Raw genomic sequence first — 25,764 nt, 5'->3', positions numbered from 1 at the left:
TATATATATATATATATATATATATATATATTTTACAAATCCATCTACAAGTAAGTTGTAACGATGACCAAATCGGGCCATTCCATCGACATCACTTCAGCTGAATCATCATCATAACTGACAGCAGCATCAAAGGGACATCATGAGCTGATTGGTCGTTCACTCGAGCTCAGAAGAAAAACTTCCAAGCTTGATTTCTGTTTGATGAGCGTTTTTAGAAAGAAGAAAAAAGAAAGAAAGAAAGAAAAGACAGAAAAAAACACGATATAAATTGTGCATTTGCTTTTGAATCGCTCTCGTTCATTGAAAGTACTTTAGTACATCAAACACGCTTTTGTTTTTGAACTTGTATTTGATGAACTTCTTGTAGTTTTGGTGGACTTTAACCTGAAGTTTGGAAAAAAAGGCAGATTTGTCAATTTTTAAAATTTTTTTTTTAAGATAATGATTCTTCAATAGATTTTATCTAAAAAAAAGATTAAAAAAAGATTTGTCAATTTTTTAAAATCTTTTTTTTTTTAGATAAAATCTATTGAAGAATCATTATCATCAGCTGTCATTTCATCCTATTTTAATTTATTTAAATATTTGTTTTCATTAAAAAAATATTGGCCACATTTGACTACGCTTAGGTCATAAAATATTATAAAGCCACGTATTATTTATTTATTTATTTGCTTCTTTTGTTACCATTATTTTTAGCCCCCTGGTCACGGCTACATGTGACGACACTGAGGTCCGAAAATGCTTTTTAATCACGCTTGTTTACTTATTTGTTTACTCCTTCGCTTTTATTTATTCATCCTTTTAGCCACTGTAAAATTTAATTCTTATTTTATAAATAAATAAATGAGCTGTATAAGTCAGGGTCGCATTTGACAACGCCGTGGACAGATAGATTATTTATTCATTTATTTGTATTTCTTCATTTTGTTCTTGTTGATCCCTGGAGGAGACAGGAAGCCGTCCACCGTCGCACGTGCAGCCGCCGAGCCTTTTTAAAGGCTGTCCTCCCACCTGACGCCATTAGTCCAGACAGCCGGCCCGACATGAACTTACACATGCTCATTTGTTTGGTGTTTTGGTCAAGTCTTAATTTTTGCAGAGGTAACCACTTTTTCTCATGTTCATTTTTTTTTTTTTTTGTTGCTTAGAACTAAAGCTTAATGGTGCTGTGTCGAGGGACGTTTGTACCTTTAAAAAAACATCTAAACATGAAGGAGACAAAATGGCGGCCAGGTTTGAATGAAGGCTGACATTCTTCTTCTTTATCCAATTATAGTTTGTTAAACTTAATTTGCATTATTAACGCCTTCTTCCGAGACTTCTCATTTATTTTTTAAGTTACATTATCAGTTTCTTGCATCTTGAACACCAACCAGGCTGGGCCAAAATGATAATGCAGTTGTTTTAGCTAACTCTGGGGCCCAGGTCACTAATGCCTGTTTGTCCTGATGAGGAACTTCTAATCCAGCTGTTGCTAATAAAATTCAATAGGCCACATCAGCACTGGGTCCAGTATATTGATCACTAGTAACAACCCAGCCTCAAACAAACCTAATTTGTTGAGATTTTGTGGACACCCTTTCTGACAGATCTGAGATTTGATCAGCATATGTGGTTCTGTGTGGTTTGCTATTAATGTTCAAATGTCAAGTGCTGCTAACCTGTATCCATTTACTTGCCTTTCAAATGTTATGTTGCCCTGAAATTGTGTTGGTACTGTTAGCATGACTGGAGAAATCAGCATGTCACAATCAAGGGGACCATTTTTAGACATACAGAAGAATTCTGTGACTTTGATTACTCTAGTGTCAGTTTTTCTAAGCCTTCATGTCATTTTTACATTGTGTGTGTGTGTGTGTTTCAGGTCAGGTTTTAGGATGCCTTCAAGAAGGTCAGTGGCAGTGTGATGATGGAAAGTGCATCCCTAATGTCTGGAGATGTGATGGAAGTGGAGACTGTCTGGACGGATCTGACGAGATGGACTGCAGTGGTACAATATACTTGTTGCTTTTGGGTGGAAAGGTGTTCTTTATATGACAACATTAGTGGGTTTTTTTTTAACTTCCTTTTTTTTCCCCCCTGTTAACAGCTTTATTTTGAGCGGATACATTTGTATTCCATATTTTAAAAACTGGAGTATTTCACCATAAAGAGTTAATGATTTATACCCTTTAACATTACTGTAATTGTGTTTAAAAATATCAGATGCCTTGTTGCTGTTTGATTTTCATTGCATCTTTTTTTTTTTAAACTTGTTTTCAGTGTTCTCACCAAAAGGGGAAATAAAAACATTCTAAAGAATAAATTATGCTCAAGTTAAAAATTTCGAAAATATCATTTTGTCGTCCCCGTCCCCCCCCAGGCTCCCCTGAATGTCCCCCAGGTCAGTTTCCCTGTGTGGACTCTGTTGGTTGTGTTGACGCTTCAGCTCGGTGTGATGGACAAAATCAGTGTCCAACTGGTTCAGACGAGGAGAACTGTACAGTCACAGACGACTGTCTGGACTCTGACTGGGTCTGCCTCAACCGCGTGTGTATCTCTAAGGAGCTTCGCTGTAATGGACAGAACGACTGCGTGGACAACTCTGATGAAGAAGACTGTGGTGAGTTAGAATGCCATCTACCACATTAAAGTACAAATCTATCCCTCCAAATATTGGTTATGTCATGTTCCGGAGTTTGATACTGTGGTTGTGATCACCTTTTTTTGCACATGAGGAAAAATGTGCCTGAGGTGCCGATTCTCTCCTTTCCAGCTTCATGCGCTGAAGATGGGATACGGTGTCCTGAGGAGATATGCCTGTCTGCAGAAGAGAGGTGTGACGGGAAGGTTCACTGCTCTGACAGTAGCGATGAACCCATAACCTGCGGTACGTTAGAGTCCTCTTAAGCTTCTCAAGATTACTGTTACACTGAGCTGATCCTTCATTTTGTTCCTCCTGCAGGTCGAAGCTGCTCCACGAACAATGGTGGCTGCAGCCACGTATGTGTAGATGAACCATGGGGAGCTTTGTGTGCCTGTCATGATGGATATAAGCTTGCTGCCAATGGAGCAGTCTGCAATGGTGAGTTGGTCGTGATCTTGACTGCATCACATAAAAAAACAGTGGATTGTACCAAATAAAGCCCCAAGTAATCTGGGATGGGTTTTCATATTTAAGACCTTCACAATTTTGCAGGACAGCAGTACTGAACTCCTCCACCCTTTCCTGTAAGAATCCTGGAATGTATTAGTTCCCCAGCTGCATTATTTTGTTTTTGATGCACTAAATCTGAAGTTTAAAGTGCCCCCTCCCTACAGATTTGGATGAGTGTACCCAGCCTTTTGGTCCATGTGACCATCACTGCACCAACACTGTTGGATCGTACTACTGCCACTGCAGAGAGGGTTTCATGCAGAATGGAGGCTCTACATGTCTAGCTCCAGGTAATCAAGCGGGTCCTGGGACAAGCACAGAAGCATTTTAACATTGAGTTTGCTTAAGTATCAAAGTACACAGTGCACATGGTGTTTATGTGTTCTGATGCTTGGGAAGGTACAGTCATACAACCACTGCCACGTAAAGGTTATGTTTAAGTGGTGTGTGTTCCAGTTGTGCTGGTCTGACATTGTCATCTTTGAAGTTTGACGTTTGGTACGTTTAAAGCTGCAAAGTACACTTTTTTTTTTATCAGATTTGACCATGTTCTCTTGGCAAAATCTCTGATCAATGTAACGAGGAACTGATGGATTCAGATGAATCTAGTGGGCTAAAATGCTACAATATTTCGAGGTATTCTAAGTTTGGGGAAGTAAAAGTAAAATACAAAACGGATGCAAATGCTAGAAGTACAGATCCAGAAACATTGTACTTGAATATAAAAACTTACTTTCCATCACTGTGTTCATGTTTATGTGAATCTTTGGTTGCATGGAAACTGCTGTTCCAAAAGAATCAGTGGGTTCGATGCTCTGGCCTACATGCTAGAACAAGTCTAGTCGTCAGATTAACTGTGACTTGAACCTGGATTTAGTTTCATTTCCTCAAACGATCAAACCCATCAACAAAGATCATGAGGGGCACTTGGACAAAAGACTCCTTTGTTGTGATTGTACTTAAACAAAAGCAAGAAGTTGTTCAGTTACATCAGAGGGAGATCAAAGAATCAAGCCGTTTACATCAAAAAGGAATCGCTTTAGATCTTTGTCATGAAACTGTTGTCCTTGGTAACTCTTCATCAAATAAGGAGGACCAACTTTCTTCTTGAAATGTGCTGTAAGGTAATGCCAATGATGGAGGGTTCTTGAATTGGTGAAGTAGAATTTACTCCAATCTCAGCCATGCTGTTAATTAATGTGGCAAAACTTCTCTCTGCATCTCTACATGTATCCAGGCAACACCACCAGACTGCTGACAGTACAGAGGGAATCCATCGGGCTGCTGAATGTGAAGTCAAAACAGTTTGAGGTTTCCCAGACTCTGAAATCTGAGCCTGTGGCCTTGACCTTTGACATCGCCCGAGGCTGGTACTACTGGGCTGACAGCAAGGGCAGGATTTCCAAAAGTACTGGGCGGCAGAGCTGGATTATCTATACTGGTGAGTCAGACCAAGTAATGGGTCTTTCCATGATGTTGATGTAAAAGAAATAGAAGACATCTTATTGCCGCTGATGAGCTAAAAATGAAAAACTTTACTTTGCTCATTTGTTCTGTTGTCATGATTATTTTCTTTGAATTTTTATATCTTCTTGTCCACATTGGCTTTAAAATTAAGATAGGAACTCCACTTTGCTCCGGGCGTTATTTTAATTTTTCCCCTTATGTCCTGATACTACAACCAGCTTAACCTTTTATGTGAGGGGCTTTAAAATGGATCTTTAAAACCATTTTTATTCGGCAGTGGCTCTGTTTGAGCTTCTTATATATCTTTTAGATTGCTACTCTTATTTTCCTTTTATTGTATCATGGTCCTTTCTCTCCCAGGCACTTTCAGATGTGGATATTCAATCTAAGTTACCATATGCAGCAGTTCTGTTGTGATAATATATGCAAAGTAGTATATACAAGATAATAGATCCATGAATAAGTCATGTCTTGCTGGAGGAAAATACCCCTTAAAGGCAAAAAGTACTGCTGAGATGAAACAGTGCATGTGTTTAGAAAACCAGCTCCTTTAATTGGAATATCATATTAGGTGGTGATTTTGCTATTGAATCTCAAAATATTGCAGTATTGATGTTTAATATTTTTCATTGCTGTACATAAAACCAATGTCCATATCTTCAGATTCAGTTCCTTTTTATATTAAGTAAAGTCAGCCTTTCTCTTCATAGTCAAGAATGAACTTTCAACCTTCTCTCCCTAAACCTCAAACAGGAGAACCTGGAATCAAAGGTCTAGCTTGTGACTGGCTGAATGGAAACCTTTTTTGGACCAATCAGAGGACACAATCAATCTCCGTGCAAGCAGATGATGGAAGTTTCACTTCTGTGCTGAGCAAAAATATTAGCCCATCAGACTTGGTGCTTCTACCCGTGGAGAGGTATGCTAGCTGTATATTCCTGTTTTAAAATCATTTTTAAAATGGATGGATGCGACTGGCTTTAAACTGCTAGTTTCAATTCAACTGCCAATCTCCACACATGAATGCAGAAGTAAAGGAAATGTTGAGACTCTCTGGTCTGTGTTGCAGCTTGATGTTTTGGATCAATGAAGGCTCCGGTGACAGGGTGACAATCGAGAGGTCCTGGATGGATGGGTCAGACAGAAGCTCTGTGACCGTACTCACTGCTCAGTCTGCCCGCTGCCTCACAGCAGATGTGGGTGCCAGGAGGCTATACTGGATCAGTGACTTCAAGAAGGTGAGCAAATGTGTATCAGAGAAGCAAACAGAGCCACTGTGATGTTACGCATCGCAATATATTTTATTCAGTCTGTAGAGACGGTGAAGGTGGACGGGACTGGCCGCTACTCCTTCACAGGACTGTTTAACAGGGGACCAGCGGTGGGTCTGGCTGTGTTTGAGGGCTCCTTCTACTGGGGGGATGACAAAGGACTGTGGAAGGTCCCACAGAAACAGCTAAGCCAGAGGAAGTTTATCTGGAAATCCACATCACCAGTCTTAACGGTTTATCATGAGCTGCAGCAGCCTCGAGGTACTCAGGAATAGTGGTAATCCACACGATGTTTATTTCTTATCCTAATGATCAAATTTACACTGCACAGCCTTTTGTGATGTCATTAAGTTTTATAGAAAGTGAATTTTTAAAATCTTAATAGTCTAATACTTTAATTGTTAAGAGTTCCTTATGAAAAACTCACTCATGTTTTTTAAATGTTTTGTCATCCATCAGGTACTTCAGCATGTACCAAGACTCCATGTCAGATTTGCCTGCTAACCAAAGGAAACCCTGTCGGATTCACTTGCACCTGTCCAAGCTCCAAAGTACTGCTGCTAGATGGGAAGTGTGAATGTAGGTATTGGACCAATTCACCTTTAATGTCAGTCAAATATGTTTAGCACATTTTTCACCATGTTTATTGCTTCAGTCTTCTAAAATCCTAATTTCTTATCCTACTGATGTTTAACGTTTAATTCTAAAATCCTAGTTCACGAGACTCGTATAAACCTTGGCTATCAAAGATATTTCCTGTTGCCATCATGGACTCGATGTGTTGTGTTTTCGGTGATGTGACGGCTCAATGAATATATCAAACTGTTTCTGTCCCACAGATCCAAGGTTTTTATATGCCACCATCAGAAATATCAATCTGTTGGAGTTTAAAGGCAGACAGTCCACAGAAACCCAGCTCTTCACCGCCAATGATGGCATCCTGTCATTTGATCTGGACTGGTACCAAGACTGGCTGTACTGGGCTAACCAAACAGGTCACATTCAACGTACCAGTCTTGCTCAGGTCAAGACTGAGCCAGTAACAACACCCTTACCAGGTAAATGAAAAAATTATTATTCTTATTTTTTTGGCTGTGGATTAACAGATTTATAATTTTTTTGTTTGTTTCCAGTTTGTCTCATAAAGGTGGACCAAAGAAGTGGGAACATTTACTGGGTGTCATGTGACCAAACAACCATTGGTGCCACCAAAGCAAACAGTCGTAAACCCCAGCAGCTGTATCGCACAACAAAGGAGATTGGAGACCTTTACCTGGACTGGCTGAGGGGTAGGATCATCTGGCTGGAGGAGAAGCGAATCCTCTTCATGAGCATAAGAGGAGGTGAGGCAAAAGAGCTGCTGCACTTGGCAGGACAAGTCCAAGGGACCATTGCTTTTGACCTCCGGGCTGGAAGCCTTCTGTGGATCTCAAAAAGGGCAGGTTGGTTTCTTCCTTAGTTTCCTGTCTAACCTCTAGTTAGCTATGACTCACTGGGAACGCAGCAGTGAAGCAGAACTACTATTGGTCACACCAAAAAGCCCTCGTGGTCTGGTTCTCCTCCCCTTCACAGGCCTGACAACACTGAGTCTCCTGCAAGAGAGAAAACACCAAGCTGGAAGAAGATGGAACATTTCAGGCTCAGTCATAGGTGCCTTTGAGCCTTTCTTATTGTCCCTCTCTGATGATGTCATGACTCTGTGGGATTGGCGAGACGGGAGCCCCATCCAAGATGTGACTGTGAGAGGCCATGTGCTCAGTGTGATGGCTGCTCTCAGTGACATCCGTACAGGTCAGCTTTCACCTGTTGTATAAGACAGATACTGGTTCATAGTGGTCTGAGAAAAGACTTTCAGATGAAAGTCACTTAACTTTTCAATGAATTTTGATTATTTATTTATTTTTTTTAATTTCCATCATAGTACCAAGTATTCCAGTCTGCAATGAACTGTCTGTACTGTGCAAGCACACGTCAGTCTGCGTCTCTCAAACCCAGCTGTGTGATGGGAAAAGAGACTGTCCTGAAGGAGATGATGAGGATTTTTGTGTTCAAGCTTGTCCATCTGAAGGTAACGTCTTCAAAAAAAAAATCCACTTTAGTTAAAAAAAATGGATTTTTAATGTAAAGTTTAACTTTGAAATGCTCCGTGATTTTAAAATTAAAGAAAAGCTTCTATAGTTCCAGCTTTCGGTGTCAGAATGATTTACCGTGGTGTGCCTGACTCTTGAGTTTCAAGCTGTCAGGGTCATTGTTAACTGTATTGATTTCACAAGTGCCATGCTTCTTTTCGTCAAATTAGGTTCATGTCTGATCATTTTTCTTTGAAGTTTTGTCATTTGTTGTCATATACATCATATGTGCAAACACCAAATCAAATTCGGAGTACATTTTTAAGGTACTTGGCAAATAGAGATTCTGATTCCACAAACCCTTCCCTGTACTAATAGGAATTCACATGCTAACTTTTTAGAGGATTTCAAATGCAAGGACCAGCGGAGCTGTGTCTCAAAGAGCCTGGTGTGTGATGGCCGATCTCACTGCCTTGATGGATCAGATGAGTTCGGCTGTCCCAGTGTTGCTCCGCCTCCACCTAAGACGAGTGTCCTCAAGTGTCGTCTTGGCTCAAAGCCATGCGATGATGGCAAGGAATGTGTTTTATACAGCCACGTGTGTGATGGAGAGGACGACTGTCTGGATGGATCTGATGAACAGAGATGTGGTGAGTTTGGACCAACATAATCTCATAAATATCACTGCTAACAATAACTAACAATTGAATGTGATTCACATCCTCTAGATTCCATTGAACAGGCTGTGAATCAACTAAAATCAAATGACAAAAATCTGCCCACTACAACAACTCCTGCCTCAACTCCACCGGTGTGCATCAGCCCCTCTGTTCGCTGTCCTCGTTCCTCTGTTCACCTCTGCATTTCTCCAAATCAGCTCTGTGATGGACGAAAAGACTGCCCTGATGGCTATGATGAAAGCAACTGCGTGAAAAGATGTCCCTCAAAAAGTGAGGCTACAATTTTTTTTGTTTGAGTTCAAAATGTGTCTCTGCTTTACCATCGACAACTCATTCATGTACTGATTGGATTAATCTGTGGTGGTTTAAACGAGGGAAAGCTAAATTTATTTCTCCATAATTTCATCCCAGGCGATTTTCACTGCAAGGACCTTCGTAGGTGTGTTGCGAAGAATCTAGTGTGTGACGGGCGCTCAGACTGCTACGATGGATCAGACGAAGTCGACTGTCCCAGTGCAGCTCCTCCTGCACCTCGGACAAACACCCTGAAGTGTCGCATGGGCTCCAGACTGTGTCAGGATGGGTCTGAATGTGTGCTCTTCAGTCATGTGTGTGATGGAGAGAGAGACTGTCAGGATGGATCGGATGAAGAGGGATGTGGTGGGTTTTCTCAGATTTCTTTCAAAAATTATTTGCTTTGCAGAGAAACATAATGTCATACTGATGATAGAATAGCAATCTTAGAATAGTAACCTTAACTTTTTAAAAGTCAGAGCTCAACTTCACTGCTTGACCGAAGTCGTAATATTTCTAGATGTTGCAGAGGCTACCAGTGTTTCAGAAAATTCCCTCTTAAATCAATCTCCTTCGCCTGTGGAACCCTCTACTCAACCTCCCAGCAAGCCCTCCTGCACCAGCCCCTCAGTTCTGTGCCCAGGTTCTTCTGTATGCATCAAATCAGCTCAGATGTGTGATGGAAAGAGAGATTGTCCTGATGGATCTGATGAGAACTGTGTGGAAAGATGCCCTTATAAGAGTAAGTCATTACAATATGTCACAAAGATGCTTGATGAAATCAAAGCCCCTTCCTCTTTTTTGGGATTATTCATTCTTTTAAAACAAATGTGAGTATGTCATGCCCTTTAAATATTTTACCTTCCATAGCTGACTTCCGCTGCAAAGACCGTAGGAGCTGCGTTGCGAAGAGTCTGGTGTGTGACGGGCGCTCAGACTGCTACGATGGATCAGACGAAGTCGACTGTCCCAGTGTAGCTCCTCCTGCACCTCGGACAAACACCCTGAAGTGTCGCATGGGCTCCAGACTGTGTCAGGATGGGTCTGAATGTGTGCTCTTCAGTCATGTGTGTGATGGAGAGAGAGACTGTCAGGATGGATCGGATGAAGAGGGATGTGGTGAGTAGCCTGGAGATGGTACATTCCTAGATGACTGCAGTGAGGCAGAGGTAAAGAAATGGAATATGATGAAATGCAAATCTTGTGCCAAGCCGTTCTTAATTGTAAATACATGGCAGTGCTTTTAAAATGAAACTTTGGACACTTTAATGCTTAGTTTTATCAACTTTTAGATGCTGCCAGTACTCCAGAAAGCCTCAGGTCAAATGAATCTCCTCCATCCATTGAACCCAAGAATCCACGTCCCAGCAAGCCCTCCTGCACCAGCCCCTCAGTTCTGTGCCCAGGTTCTTCTGTATGCATCAAATCAACTCAGATGTGTGATGGAAAGAGAGATTGTCCTGGTGGATCTGATGAGAACTGTGTGGAAAGATGCCCTTATAAGAGTAAGTCATCAGTATTTCACAAGAATGCTTGATAGGCAAGTGTAACATTCAGTAATTTATCATTATATAGTATTTTGATTCTATTGTTGTTAATACAATAGACTTTCAAATATATATTTTCTACTCATTGGAAGTACATCTAAGACATCTCTTAGTATGACTGGATGTCTCTGACTTCATCAACTATCAATCTGATCAACATCAAACTTGCTGTGTGCATGTGTGTACACCTCAGGGAAGTCCTGCACTGCATTTGAGGTCTTGGATGTATCATTGTGATGAAATGCATTTGATAGTTTGTGGTCTGACACAGACCATCACTGCAACCCTCGGACAAAAGGCAACGCGCTAATGTGGTAAACCTTTACTCAGGCCACCAAAAATACTTTACCTTCCATAGCTGACTTCCGCTGCAAAGACCGTAGGAGCTGCGTTGCGAAGAATCTAGTGTGTGACGGGCGCTCAGACTGCTACGATGGATCAGACGAAGTCGACTGTCCCAGTGTAGCTCCTCCTGCACCTCGGACAAACACCCTGAAGTGTCGCATGGGCTCCAGACTGTGTCAGGATGGGTCTGAATGTGTGCTCTTCAGTCATGTGTGTGATGGAGAGAGAGACTGTCAGGATGGATCGGATGAAGAGGGATGTGGTGGGTTTTCTCAGATTTTTCAAAAATAATTTGCTTTGCAGAGAAACATAATGTCATACTCATGATAGAATAGCAATCTTAGAATAGTAACCTTAACTTTTTAAAAGTCAGAGCTCAACTTCACTGCTTGACCGAAGTCGTAATATTTCTAGATGTTGCAGAGGCTACCAGTGTTTCAGAAAATTCCCTCTTAAATCAATCTCCTTCGCCTGTGGAACCCTCTACTCAACCTCTCAGCAAGCCCTCCTGCACCAGCCCCTCAGTTCTGTGCCCAGGTTCTTCTGTATGCATCAAATCAGCTCAGATGTGTGATGGAAAGAGAGATTGTCCTGATGGATCTGATGAGAACTGTGTGGAAAGATGCCCTTATAAGAGTAAGTCATTACAATATGTCACAAAGATGCTTGATGAAATCAAAGCCCCTTCCTCTTTTTTGGGATTATTCATTCTTTTAAAACAAATGTGAGTATGTCATGCCCTTTGACTATTTTACCTTCCATAGCTGACTTCCGCTGCAAAGACCGTAGGAGCTGCGTTGCGAAGAGTCTGGTGTGTGACGGGCGCTCAGACTGCTACGATGGATCAGACGAAGTCGACTGTCCCAGTGTAGCTCCTCCTGCACCTCGGACAAACACCCTGAAGTGTCGCATGGGCTCCAGACTGTGTCAGGATGGGTCTGAATGTGTGCTCTTCAGTCATGTGTGTGATGGAGAGAGAGACTGTCAGGATGGATCGGATGAAGAGGGATGTGGTGAGTAGCCTGGAGATGGTACATTCCTAGATGACTGCAGTGAGGCAGAGGTAAAGAAATGGAATATGATGAAATGCAAATCTTGTGCCAAGCCGTTCTTAATTGTAAATACATGGCAGTGCTTTTAAAATGAAACTTTGGACACTTTAATGCTTAGTTTTATCAACTTTTAGATGCTGCCAGTACTCCAGAAAGCCTCAGGTCAAATGAATCTCCTCCATCCATCGAACCCAAGAATCCACGTCCCAGCAAGCCCTCCTGCACCAGCCCCTCAGTTCTGTGCCCAGGTTCTTCTGTATGCATCAAATCAACTCAGATGTGTGATGGAAAGAGAGATTGTCCTGGTGGATCTGATGAGAACTGTGTGGAAAGATGCCCTTATAAGAGTAAGTCATCAGTATTTCGCAAGAATGCTTGATAGGCAAGTGTAACATTCAGTAATTTATCATTATATAGTATTTTGATTCTATTGTTGTTAATACAATAGACTTTCAAATATATATTTTCTACTCCTGGTATACATTGGAAGTACATCCAAGACATCTCTTAGTATGACTGGATGTCTCTGACTTCATCAACTATTAATCTGATCAACATCATACTTGCTGTGTGCAAGTGTGTACACCTCAGGGAAGTCCTGCACTGCATTTGAGGTCTTTGGTGTATCCGTCTGTGTCTGGGGTCTGTGAGAACTCCGGTTTCTGTTGAATAGTTAGGACATGTTTATGAGGGATTTTAAGCAGTCAGAAGTTTTGATCATTGTGAGAACTCTTGATCAAATTCAAAGCTTAGCCAGAGTTTTTGTGACTTGGCAAACCATGGCAGCTCTTACAGGGACTGCCCTACATAATGGGCTGGGAATGTCGTAGTCGTCACCTCACATTGTGATTAAATGCATTTGATTGTAATCTGACACAGACCATCACTGCAACCCTTGGACAAAAGGCAGCGTGCGAATATGGTAAACCTTTACTCAGGCCTCCACTTTACCTTCCATAGCTGACTTCCGCTGCAAAGACCGTAGGAGCTGCGTTGCAAAGAGTCTGGTGTGTGACGGGCGCTCAGACTGCTACGATGGATCAGACGAAGTCGACTGTCCCAGTGTAGCTCCTCCTGCACCTCGGACGAACACCCTGAAGTGTCGCATGGGCTCCAGACTGTGTCAGGATGGGTCTGAATGTGTGCTCTTCAGTCATGTGTGTGATGGAGAGAGAGACTGTCAGGATGGATCGGATGAAGAGGGATGTGGTGAGTAGCCTGGATATGGTACATTCCTAGATGACTGCAGTGAGGCAGAGGTAAAGAAACAAAGTCAAACTCTTGAGTTGTAATTGCATGACAATACTTTTAAAATGAACTTTGGATACATTAATGCTTATTTTTTTATCAACTTTTAGATGCTGCCACTACTGCAGAAAGCCTCAGGTCAAATGAATCCCTTCCATCTGTTCAACTCACAATTCCACCCACTACCAAGCCCTCCTGCACCAGCCCCTCAGTTCTGTGCTCAGGTTCCTCTTTGTGTGTCCTCCCAAAACAACTATGTGATGGAATAAAAGACTGTCCTGATGGATCTGATGAGAACTGTGTGAAAACATGCCCTTCTGGTAGAAGAAACATTCTGATCTCAACCACAATAGCATATTTGAGTTATATTTTTGTGGGATTTTTAATTGTTTTGTTAAATACTGCCTCCATAGGTGACTTTCTCTGCAAGGACCGGCGGAGCTGTGTCTCAAAGAGCCTGGTGTGTGATGGCCGATCTCACTGCCTTGATGGATCAGATGAGGTCGGCTGTCCCAGTGTTGCTCCGCCTCCACCTCAGACAAACGGCCTCAAGTGTCGTCTTGGCTCAAAGCCATGCGATGATGGCAAGGAATGTGTTTTATACAGCCACGTGTGTGATGGAGAGGACGACTGTCTGGATGGATCTGATGAACAGGGATGCCAAGAAACCTGTAAACGAGGTTGTTTTACTGTACATAAAAAGATATTAAGTCCCATCAATATTGTATCGCTTTTTAAAGAGCAGTACAAATATATTTACATTGTAAAACATTGAGGGATCTAGAAATGGAAAATATGAACTCCTGTCTACTTGACACTTAATTGAAATTTGTTTTACTGTACTTTCATATGTACTACAACCCAGGTGAATTTCAGTGCACTCATGGAAAGATGTGCATCCCAGATGCTCAAGTCTGTGATGGGAGAGCACAGTGTCAGGACCGATCTGATGAGCTGCGCTGCTTGAAACAGACCAAGAGCTGTGAGCATCACTGTGCTGATGACAGCCGTTGCATCCCAAAGACATTCCTGTGTGATGGTGAGAGAGACTGCCCGGATGGGTCGGACGAGGAGGGCTGCGGTAAGTCATCAGGATCATTGTCAAGATACCGTGTTCTTACCACCACTCCATGTCTCATGGCTTTTGGGGTTATGCATAATTAGGACTTGCATAGGTTGATTTATTAATTCTCTCTTCTGTGACTAAGTTGTTTTGTTTTTTTTTAAATATAATCCTCTGCATTTGGTTCACCTCCTGCAATTTGGTTGGGGTGATCAGTAATTGTAATCAAATCACAAAATAGTTTCCTTGGCAGAGATGGTCTCAGACTGATTGTACTCTGGCATAGCCCAAACCAATTGCTTCCCACTTTTACAAGTGCCTAAATAAACTTCACCAGTGTAAAAACAAAGGACTTCATGCTGGGCTGTGAAAGCACTGACACCCTAACTGTTTCTCCTCCCTTCCAGGCCTAGTAACACCTGCAACAACTGAGCTCATCACCGTTACTCCTGCATCCACTTGCATCACTCCCTCAGTTCTTTGTCCAGGTTCATCACTGTGTATCTCTCAAAATCAGCTATGTGATGGACAAAGAGACTGCCCTTATGCTTTTGATGAGGAGGGCTGTGTAGTTGAGTGTAAAAACCCAGGTAAGTGAGCATCATAGTGACCAGGAGGCAAAGAGAACGGCAGGATACTCAAGCTAATGGTAGCATACACTTGCTCCTGGCAAGTTTCTCAGTGGCTTCATGGTAGTTTTTTTCAGTGGTTTATTCTGTTATATTACTGCTGTGCTCCTCATTCCTCATATCCACTCTTTTCTCTCTTGGGACTTTAGCTGATTTCTTGTGCAGTGACCGGAGAAAGTGCATCCCAAGGAAGGAAGTGTGTGATGGACGTGCTCACTGTCCAGACAGCTCAGATGAGAGGCAATGTCAATCAGCTGAATCTACCGCTCCCTGTAAGCCACTAAAGAAAACCATGAACAAAACTCAAGAAATAAACACATTTTTGACAGCATTGATAGATGTACGCTTTATCCCAACACAATTGATGTGTACACCCTAACAAGCCCCCCTAACAAGCCCCTTACGCCCCATAGCAACCCCTAACAACCTTGGCACCTGACCATAGCACCCACACCAAAATACCACACTCACCATATTTCACTAAATAAATTTAGATGCACATTTTGAGCCATGTCAGTAGAAAATCTTAAAAATGGAGAACTCACTCAAGATTTCATACTCCATTGAGCGGGTCTCTGCCTCAAAGGGGAGATGGATTCCCCTGATTTTTTTTTTTTTTTTTTAAATGAATTGAGGCTGAGTGAATATTTAACTTGCGACTGACAGCTGTTCTTCTGCTTCCAAAACATTCTTTGTCTCCATCCTGAGACCTGCTGAAAATCTAAGCTGGATGTGTTGTAACCCATTAAATGCATGGTGTGTCTTTGTCAAGCCTCCACCAATACGCTCAGTACCAGGTCAGCCCCTCTAAGGTGCCGCAAAGGTTTCAAGCCATGTAACGATGGCCTGGAGTGTGTCATGTACAGCCATGTGTGTGACGGAGAGAAAGACTGCCCGGATGGATCCGATGAAGAGGGATGTGCTGCTCAATGCAAAGCAGGTTTGTTTACTGATTTTAGCTTTGTAAAAAAAAAAAAAATGTTGAATACCAAGAAATGGATTTCCATATTTTAAGGTGTTTCTGTTCCTACCCAGATGAGTTCCAATGTTCTCATGGGAATAGATGCATCAAACAGACACAAGTGTGTGACGGACAGAACGACTGCCGGGACCAATCCGATGAGCTGAACTGTGCGAGTCTGAGCGAGGGCTGCCATGAGCTCTGTGATAATAACACGCGCTGTATACCAGACACCTTCCTGTGTGATGGCGAGAGAGACTGCTCTGATGGGTCAGATGAGGAAAAGTGTGGTGAGTGACTTTATCGCAACTTGCCACATTATAGAAAAAAATCGGATAAAACACACAATTTGGTTTCCCACTTACCAGGTTTGGTGGCTTGCGCGATTAACCAGTTTCGCTGTGCTAGCGGTCAGTGCATTTCGGAGGCTCTGAGATGTGACGGATATGCTGACTGTGGTGACCGCTCCGATGAGCTGGACTGCACACGACCCCCACGCTGCCCGACTCAGCATCAATGTCCACACAGCCATGAGTGCCTGCAGAGAGAGTGGCTGTGTGACGGTGAGGAGGACTGCAGAGACGGCTCGGATGAAAAGGTGAGAGTGAGATGAACTAAGACCCAACATTTTGTGATGCTATCCTCTGATTGTAGCTTGTATGGGTTGGTCATTTGGGAGAAATTTGAACTGTCTTATGTGTATCCAGAACTGCATGACGACACCAGTAAAGTGTGGAGAACACCAGTGGCAGTGTGGAGGCAGCAGCCAGTGCATCCCTCTGTCCTGGAGATGTGACGGGAAGGAGGACTGTCACAATGGCATGGACGAGGATAAATGTAGGGAAGTTTAGCAGAAATAGTATGGCAGAGTGAGTTTGAGAGTAATGAATCTTCTGCTTTCACAGGCAGCCAAAGAAAATGTCCTCCTCACCTGTACCAGTGTGGCAGTGGTGAGTGTGTGGACCCAGGACTGGTGTGCAATGGCTTCACCAACTGTGTTGACAGTTCAGACGAAGGTGCTGGATGCACTATACGCAACTGCTCAAGTACACCACCGAGGTGTGACCATCACTGTGTCAGCACTCCAAATGGACCGGTCAGTAAGGACACAGGAGATGAGCGACTGGTTATTTTTGTGTTAAGTAAAAGGTGAAACTCACTGATGCTTGAAAATGACCTTTTCTTTCCAGAAGTGTTACTGTACTGCAGGGTTCACTCCACATTTCAGGGGGGTGACCTGTGTGGATGTTGACGAGTGCAATTTACTGCAGCATGCCATCTGCAAACACTATTGCCTCAACACCCTTGGTTCCTACACGTGTCATTGTCACCCTGGCTTCTATTTGGAGCCAGACAACAAAAGTTGTAAGACAAAAGGTACGTGAGCTTTCCCTGTAATTTTGCAAAAGGAAATCAACTTATCAGTTTGACCTGTTTTGGCTAACAAATACACAACATAGGCATATTTATGACTTGGGAGTAGAGACTAGTTTTCTGGGTGTGTTGTCTGCTAACATGGCATGAAACATTCTTTCCACAAGCTGTTAAACCCTTGCTGTAATTTACTTACATTGAAATGATCATGAAATAATAAGCAGCTTGAATTAGTAAGCAGTGTGTTCGTTCCCTGCACACAAATGCTGTATCGTGGTGGATAAGTTTTTTTTTTTTTAAACGGCTTATTTCTCCTGAATTGCGTAAATTGTAAACATATATATTATATGAGAATCATTCTATTTTTAATCTTCATGTTTCCACCTAGATGAGCCGCTGCTTCTAGCATCAGTGCAGTCAGAACTGCTTCTTCTGGGAGTTCACAGCGGCACCTTACGTCTTCTCTCCTCGGTCAATCGACCCGTCTTCTCACTGGACTACGATTGGGCTCAGCAGCGAGTTTACTGGCTGAGTCCTGACTACCAGAGCATCCGCTGGGCTGACATGACAAAGTCAGACAACAAAGGGACTCTCATAAAAGGTACAGTTGTTTCAGATGGTAAATGATAAAATGAACTCAAAGAAGTTATGATTGATTTAAGACGCTCCACAAAATGTGTCCTGGACTATGGCCTTAATTACCAGGATTGAAGTGAAATCTCATTGCAGGAGTCAAGTCTGATTTCATTGCGGTTGACTGGGTTGGTAAAAACCTGTACTGGGTGGATGGATTGGTGGGCCAGATTCGGGCAGTGCAGCTCAGTGATTCTGTCGTGAGATCTCAGGATTACGCCGTGGTCCTGGGTGAAGATCTGGAGCAGCCCAGCTCTCTGGTCCTGCTGCCACACAGAGGGTATGGTACCCAGACCTCCAAGTTTACGCTCTCCTGAATCATTTCCTGGTTCACATTTATCATTTTCAGGTTGATGTTGTGGTCTGAGATTGGCAGCACTCCTCAGATCGAGCGCTCTGGGATGGACGGTTCCAAGAGGACTGTGGTGGTGAGCAGTGGCTTGAGCTGGCCTGTGAGTTTGGCCTTTGACCTCCTGGACAACAGGGTGTACTGGGCTGATGAGAAGCTGCGCTGCATTGGCTCAGCCTCTCTGGATGGAGACAACATCAGGGTAAATTCAGTTGATGAAGGATTGCAGTGAAATGGATGAAAATGGTATGAGATGGTTTTCAAATACTCATGCCTACATTAAATGTGTTGGCTTTCACAATATTTCAGTGTAAATGTGTTTTTAAAGCTTATAAACCTTATTCTTGGTCTTTGATGGTTGAATCAATTTCTTACTAGATCCTCCAGTTAGCTGAAACTCCAAGCCCTTTCTCTGTGGCAGTCTTCAATGATCGTGTTTTCTGGTCTGACACCAAGAGAAGAACCATCCGCTCAGCTGACAAAACCACTGGAAAGAATCAGAAGGTTCTTCTGAAGAGACCAGGACAACCATTTGGACTTAAAGTGAGTGATTTCCATCATCAAATTGTGCAGAAATAGCTGCAATTTTCTTTTTTAAGAAAATTTAGATGTGGGCTGTAACCATGAGTATCTACTGCAGGTCATGATCCCAATTCCAGTTTTGACTGTTAACGGAGCCAAATCTGATACCTATGTCAGCGCTGTTATACTAAAACCACCCTGCAGGTGTACAGGCTTGTGCCTTCATCTTACATTTCATTTTTGCAATTTTATCAGTATGTAACATTATTGTGCCCTACAAATGAAATAATCATTGAAATGCAAGTTTCAATGATGTGCGACTCACTGACGGGGAATGTATGATCTGTGTTTTTGGATGATGCCACATTGGCATATTTCTGCTGTATCAGCATTATTTGCCCATTATGCAGGCCTGCAACAGATCTGAGTTTAGTCTTCATGTGCCCTTTTCCTGTTTACTTCTCTACAATGCTGCTGTGAATTTTCATACTGGCACCTGGATTAACTCCTGTTACACTTAACAACTATGAGCCTTAATATGTGGATGTCCTCTTGCTGCAGTTGATGCATGCCCTCTCCCAGCCAGCTGTATCCAACCCCTGTGACCAGCTGCGCTGCTCCCATCTCTGCCTCCTGGCCCCAGCTAAAAGGGGCCAGTCAGGAACTACAAGTGTCAAAGAGCCTACAGCAATTTGTCGATGCCCAAAGGGACTGCTACTTAACAAGGACAAAATCACCTGCTCTCAGCCTTTGGAATGGACTTTCATTCTCCTTCTGTCCCATACAACTGTCTATCAGGTGAACTTGTTTCCTTTCTGCCTGATGCTTGTGAATCACTGTCCTGATTTTCTGTTCTCTCGTTAAACTTGTTTGTTGACTTGTAGATTCATTTGTCCTCCATTCATCATGATGGAGTTGCATTGAAAAGAATACCAAACGGACGGATGTTAACTCTTCCTGGGGCAATTGAGGCGTCTGGGCTGGATGTGTCCATCCGAGGACTGTCCATGTATGTGGCTGATAGGGGGCAAGGATCTGTAGATGTGCTGAAGCTTAGCAGCTCCAAGTCAAGACAGGCACTGACACCTGCTGGACAAATACTTCATCTGAAGGTATCAGAGTACTTCTCAAGGAAGTAAGCACACAGATGGTGTTTAATACACATTTTGTTTTTGTTTTTTTATTGGGTGAGTTTTAGTCATTTATTGCAATCATGCAACCCAGCTATAGTAGTATTGATTTTACCAATTTCATAAAACACATTAAAGTTTGGTTTCATAAATGCATCTGTGTCTCACCGATCCTCAAGAATGATTCTGTCACGGCTCTGGCAGTCGACTGGGCGACCTCCAACCTCTACTGGAGCAGCACAAGTCAGCCTGATCTCCACGTGACCTCCCGCCATCATGGCTACACCACCTCCCTGCTGCAGGGATCACTGATGGTAACCTGGGCTCAGTTTACTTACAGGGCATAAAGCTGCATAAAGATGTTTCATATCAAATGATGCAGTTGAGCTGTTGGTAGTTTGTGGCTGTGGTGCATCAATAGCCTCAAGCTAAATATACATGGCTGAAATTAGTTTAAGTACTCCAATAGATGTTTTTCCTTCCTGCATGATGTTTGTGTCTTTTGGATGCAGAAAGACCCACAGTCAGCCGAAAAATCTCTGATGCATTAAAATGCAGAAAATGTACTATCCAAACTTCTGTTATCACTGCCAGCAATTTCTCATATTTGTCCTTCAGGGAACTCTATCCATAGCCCTTCATCCCCCGTCCAGCCGACTGTGCTACACAGCCATAGTTGTGGCAGGTAGTAAGAGCCAGACAGAGGTGAACTGCGCCTGGATGGATGGCCGTAACAAAGCTGTGCTGTGGAGGAGATCCAGCATCCCCACCTCACTGGTCTTTGCCAACAAGGGAACCAAAATCTACTGGGCTGACACAAGTGAGGAATTTAGTCTGAAATACTCTATTGTTTACTACTTATTGATTACTCTTTTATTGATTACTATCCCTCTCTCTGTCTCCTCAGGTGAAGGAGTGATCAGCTCTATTGGAGTGGATGGATCAGGCTATAAAGAGTATAAAACGGGGGCAGGTCTGCTGATGTCTTTCACGCATACTGAGAACATGCTCCTCTGGATCACCCTGGACAAAGGTGTTTTTACACTACTAATCAATATTGTGCTGCATAAATTAAAATTTATTTGGTAAATCAAAGGTTCTAGGTCCAATGCTGTCAAACCTATTTGGAGGTTACTTTCATGATGGCAGTTGACTTTGACTTGCTCCTCATAACTGAAGTGTACTGCAGTTCAAACTGAAGCGCTTTGGTCTTTAATACATTTGAAGCTTTCTTTCCTCGTGACATGATCATCAGTGTCATGGAATTTGTTCCTAACAACTGTTTTCCATAATGTCAGACTCGAGCAGGAATTTGTTTGTTTTTGGGAATGAATTGTTTTGGTTATACTCTGGCTTGTTTGTGTGCCCCCCCAGATGTAACCAAACTGTGGTTCAGTGATGGCCTCCAGCCGAAACAGCTGTGGTTTGAGACAAAAACCAGCTTGATAGAAGTCAAAGCCTACAGCAACGGCAGCCAGGCAGGTAGGTGTCTGTAACACTCAGCAGCAGAGGCACAGGCAGCTGTTCTGTTGAGCAAAGACTAAAGAAAAGCAAGGAGTCCTATGTGGGTGTAGCAGACTGGTCACCAGCCATCATGGGGAAAGGCAACTGGCATGACTTTAAGCTAAATCTCCCTACTCTTCATAAAACTGACTTTTACTTAATGAGATGATCAGGTTTTATTGCTTCGTTAAAGTTGGGCTTGAAGCTGCTCTTTCGAACATCTCCAGATTAGGCAAGGCTTTAAACATGGAATGAATATAAATGTGTACAGATTTAAGGCTTGTTGTCAGAAGAAGCATAACTGTACAATTTTATGTTGGTGCTTTCAGTCAAGACAATGTCCTGTCAGAGAGAGGAGTGATTTGAGGTGTTGCAATCTCAGATTTCCCCACTAGATGCCGCTGGATGGTACAATAGTCTTCAAGGTCCAAAGGAATGACATGCATCATCACATACTTCCGTAATTTGTTTGGGTCTCCTAAGAACCTGGGCATGTAGCACCGATGGATGTTAAAAGATCCCACCTATGAATGAGATCTGCAAAACCACACCTGAGCTGTGAGAATCCACAGCACAAAGTTACTGGCAACCTTTGACTACAGATGCTAAAACTTTACACTTAACATTCTTTCCGAAACTATCTGATGAATTACAGGAAATTATAACACTTTCACGGCAGTAGTACAGTAGAGGTCCTGATTCACACCCATCCCAGGCTCAGTGCTCTTTCATAATTGTGTATGTGACAACTGTAGCACTCACCCACATTTTAGCAGTGAAGGACACGAATGCTGCCAGGCTGTCATTACAGATGTACTGCCTACCAAAGGGGTGAGCTTGTTTATCCACGACACAGGAATCATTTTGAGTAAAACGTGCTTCGTTTCTGTTCCTCTACCAACTCCAGGGAAACTAGCAACCACACAAAGATTCAGTAAAATAATCCTGCAATGGTGCACACACTGCTGCTTCAGGCCAGAGGTTTGACGTAGCGATTGCTGTGAAACAGTTTTGATTAATTTCCCCCTTCATGGGTGCTCAACCGTGTTGGTTGGTGTATCGTATTCTTCACGCATCTTCCAAGTTATTAATATTTTCTTTACTTCAATGGAAATATTTGGTCTGTGCTGTCAGTGTCCCTCTACTTAATGTAGAGTTCAAACCAACTCATAGCTTTGTTTACCAAGGAATGATGTTTTCAAGTTTCTGCCCTCTCACTCTAAAGGACCGACTACCACTACTATCTCTAACATTTCAGTTTGTCCGCTGCAGGCTACAGCAGATTGATCATTTCTGAACCCTCCCTCAAAACTAGGTTTTATGGTTTTTAAAGTTGCTATTGCCTTGTACTCACTTCCTCCAGGCACCAATATTTGCTCCAACAACAACGGGGGGTGCATGCATCTATGCCTGCCTTTCCCAGGAGGTCGCGCATGTAGATGTGGCCGGGGGTTCTACAGTGCCAATGCCACTCACTGCCTCCCTGTCCTCTCCTGTCCTACTGGAGAGGAAACCTGCAGTGATGGTAGCAGGTGTCTTGCCAGCAGCAAGTTCTGTGACGGACAAGTGGACTGTCCGGACCAGTCTGATGAACAGGAGTGTGAGTAGTTGGACAGAAAAACTGAGAAATGGTATTAAATGCTGACTTTGTTGTGAACTAAATCCAGGAATTTGTCACTGGTCATGTATATTGATCAGTGTTCATGGTGATCTTAAACCTGCTACTGTTGAATTATTTAGAATTATCAGGAAGTTGATCACATTTTGAATCAGATGTATTCATTTTTGTTCTCATCAGTAAAACCTGAATTACCAAACAGAATAACTTTGCCTTGTGAACCTATAGGCGGACTACAAGATTAAATTAAAACCTGAATAATTTACAAATGTTCGGACTGTTATGGTTACCATAGAGCCTTTTTTTTCCCACCAGTATTTCCTGATTTTAAGGTCAAAGTATAAAGTAGTACAGCAACGTAGAGGTAGAGCCTCTCACTAGTTGAGAAAATGTGATTACATGAGCAACCCTGATTCCTTCATCACAAGACGAGCTGTTCTAGAACTCTCAAATGTTCAACTCTTAAGTGTTCCCACCTGAAAGAGGAGTTATGCAAAAGGACACCTGTATTTCACTGAAGTCTGTTGCTATCTAACATATTGATACATCATAATAATGATTATTAATATTATTTGTGCATTTTTGTATGATGTACCACATTTTATTGTGCATAGTCACTTACAGACTCTTTTCAGGTCAAGGTAACAACTTGGATTCTTTGGGGACCAGGGTCAGTGATGGCCGCCTCCACCAGTCTCCCCCCTCAAATACCCAGAAGGACGCAGTTGTCTCAGGTCAAGGCTCCACATTATGCAATCGCCAGTATTGCAACAATCATGGCGACTGCATCAGAGACGGAAAAGCCAATCGCTGCCAGTGTGTCGCTGGATACAAAGGACAGTTTTGTCAAGAGAAAGAAGCTGGAGGAAGCCATGCAGCGGCGATCCTTGGGGTCTTCTGCCTCGTTGCTGTGTTAATGGGTGCTGCTTTCATCTTCGCTAAAAGGTAGACTGTGATGTAGTGTGCTGCTGTTTGCTCTTTGGCTCCAGGGGATGTGCTTTAAAATGAGAGGCATCCAGCCAGCGTGAGAATTAAAGCTAATTTAACTTGTTGACGCTGTGAGCAATGAAGGAGAAACTCAACTTTAAATCCAGTTGCTGTGTTGTTAGGGCGCAAACAGTCTGGTTCATCTTGTACTTGGTGTGTGACTGTCTTGCTTCAACAGGAGAGCCTGGGTGTCGCTCAGAAGCAGGTCAATGGAGAAAGAGACTCTCATGGCCAACATGGGCCTGCCCTGTGAACAGTACGATTCAGACTGTGAGGTAAAACCCTGTCGTGCTTCAGTTGGCAAGTTAGAATTAAAAAATGAGAATCTAAATATTTAAGTGGTATTTTGGACAAATGCCTGATTGATGAACCTCTGTCGTGTTTTCACAGTTATCAGTGTTCAGGTTGTCAACAGATTAGCTATTAAAATGTGCATTTTCTTTCCCATTTCCCCCAGGAACTGGAGTCCCCAGTAGATGTGAGGAACCCCTCGCTAGCGTTAAAGAGCCTTCAGCTCACATAGACACATCAGCTGGCTGATGATTCCACCTGTCAGATCAGTGTTTTAGCAAATGGCCAGTTTCAGCATGTTGATGATCAATATATTCATGCAATAAAACAACCAGAGACTAAATTATTAATCTTCAACCCATGAAGTCGGTGTGTTGATGATCCTTCAAATGGTGACATCTGTTCATTGTAATCGTGTGTTGTAGTGGCGTTTATACTGCACTGTCCCCAACGGGGGTCAAAATTCAAGTCAACCACTTAATAGGATCCAAAATAAATCAGCAAGATGGGGGAGTTTTTATTCTCATTCTGTTGTTCCTGGATGACTGAAAAACAGGCAACTGGAAATGAGACTAACCTCCTGCCCTAAAGAGGATCCCTGCAGAACCCTTCAGTGATTGGCCAGCTCATCATTTCAGGAGGGAAGTTTGACAAATCTCCGATGAAATTTTCAGCGTATCAAATTTTTTGTGCTCTTTATTTTTTTTAAATAACCCTTCAAGCTTTCAACAGTTTCAACCTTTTGAGTATTCCAGTTTCACATGTAGTCTGCATTTACACACCATAGACAGATGAGGCCCTTTGGTACCTGTATGTTTCTTTTTTTTTTTCTTTTTCACAGCTATAATTCCCTCAATGTGCTGCAAAGTCAGGAATCTCATGCTTCATTGAATGACTGCCCAAAGTCTCGCATGCTTTTAAGCAGTTCAATCTTTTAGTTTCGACTACAGATTTGGTAAAGTATACTTCTGCATTCGTCTTCCTGGAGAACTCACACTAGAGGAGGAGCTTGGCGCCCACACTCACATGTACCAACAGAGTCAAACCCACACAGTAAACTGCAAGCGTCTGGGGATGGTGGTGGATCAGCATTCTCTGTGAGTAATGTTTGTTGTTGTTTTTGTGTTTAGCAACATGTTAGCAATACTCTTCACTAAATCCTTAACATCACATCCGTCCCAAATCAGTTCATACATGGTTCTTTCATTTGAGGCACGGTTTGAGGAAGCAGGATTTGTAGAACTAAGAGAGCTTTACAACAGTGCCCTCACACTGAGGGGTGGTGGGCCCTCTGCCCGGATCTCTGGACAGTGCTCCAATCTGACCCCTGGACCAGGTAGGCTAGACTCCCTGTCAGCTGGTTGAAGTGGTGATGGGGTGGTCAGCGGGGCCACTCTGAAAGTTGGCCCCCTGCGGGTCTGGCCCATTCCTCAGCCCCTCTCATTGCCTCTCTGTCCCATCACACCACATCTTATGTGTCACTAGGCCTTGAGGGGCTGGACCCCCAATGTCAATCACATTGTAGACATTTAGGGCTTGGGGGAGTGCATGGGGATGTACTGGGAAACTCTGCAGTCTGCAACCGGCGG

General features: G+C 42.8%; 1 protein-coding gene across 1 annotated transcript; it reads left to right on the top strand.

Annotated features, from left to right (window-relative positions):
* The first annotated feature begins 967 nt into the window (after positions 1 to 967).
* On the top strand, positions 968 to 24,552 carry lrp13b (low-density lipoprotein receptor related-protein 13 b). Its single transcript, XM_086186634.1, has 51 exons — positions 968 to 1,107; positions 1,871 to 1,996; positions 2,369 to 2,608; positions 2,762 to 2,875; positions 2,951 to 3,070; positions 3,307 to 3,432; positions 4,380 to 4,583; positions 5,363 to 5,528; positions 5,679 to 5,847; positions 5,919 to 6,141; positions 6,340 to 6,459; positions 6,720 to 6,938; positions 7,014 to 7,322; positions 7,453 to 7,671; positions 7,802 to 7,948; positions 8,351 to 8,599; positions 8,678 to 8,899; positions 9,041 to 9,289; positions 9,444 to 9,665; positions 9,794 to 10,042; positions 10,216 to 10,428; positions 10,829 to 11,077; positions 11,230 to 11,451; positions 11,580 to 11,828; positions 12,002 to 12,214; positions 12,828 to 13,076; positions 13,226 to 13,435; positions 13,529 to 13,795; positions 13,981 to 14,196; positions 14,586 to 14,768; positions 14,957 to 15,079; positions 15,580 to 15,747; positions 15,843 to 16,058; positions 16,137 to 16,366; positions 16,476 to 16,605; positions 16,674 to 16,864; positions 16,959 to 17,145; positions 17,531 to 17,743; positions 17,872 to 18,055; positions 18,125 to 18,326; positions 18,503 to 18,667; positions 19,208 to 19,444; positions 19,531 to 19,758; positions 19,956 to 20,090; positions 20,395 to 20,596; positions 20,684 to 20,809; positions 21,151 to 21,258; positions 22,643 to 22,879; positions 23,533 to 23,842; positions 24,063 to 24,159; positions 24,342 to 24,552. The coding sequence occupies exons 1-51, from the start codon at positions 1,050 to 1,052 to the stop codon at positions 24,405 to 24,407; spliced, it is 9,777 nt and encodes a 3,258-aa protein (XP_086042760.1). The 5' UTR covers positions 968 to 1,049; the 3' UTR covers positions 24,408 to 24,552.
* The last annotated feature ends 1,212 nt before the right edge of the window (positions 24,553 to 25,764 follow it).

This window comes from Aulostomus chinensis, chromosome 19 (assembly GCF_037954235.1).
Source record: "Aulostomus chinensis isolate RoL2024-O1b breed Wild chromosome 19, RoL_Achi_v1.0, whole genome shotgun sequence".
In the NCBI taxonomy this organism is placed as follows: domain Eukaryota; kingdom Metazoa; phylum Chordata; class Actinopteri; order Syngnathiformes; family Aulostomidae; genus Aulostomus; species Aulostomus chinensis.
Note: the sequence above shows the minus strand (reverse complement) of the source record. Positions and strands in the feature narration are given on the sequence as shown.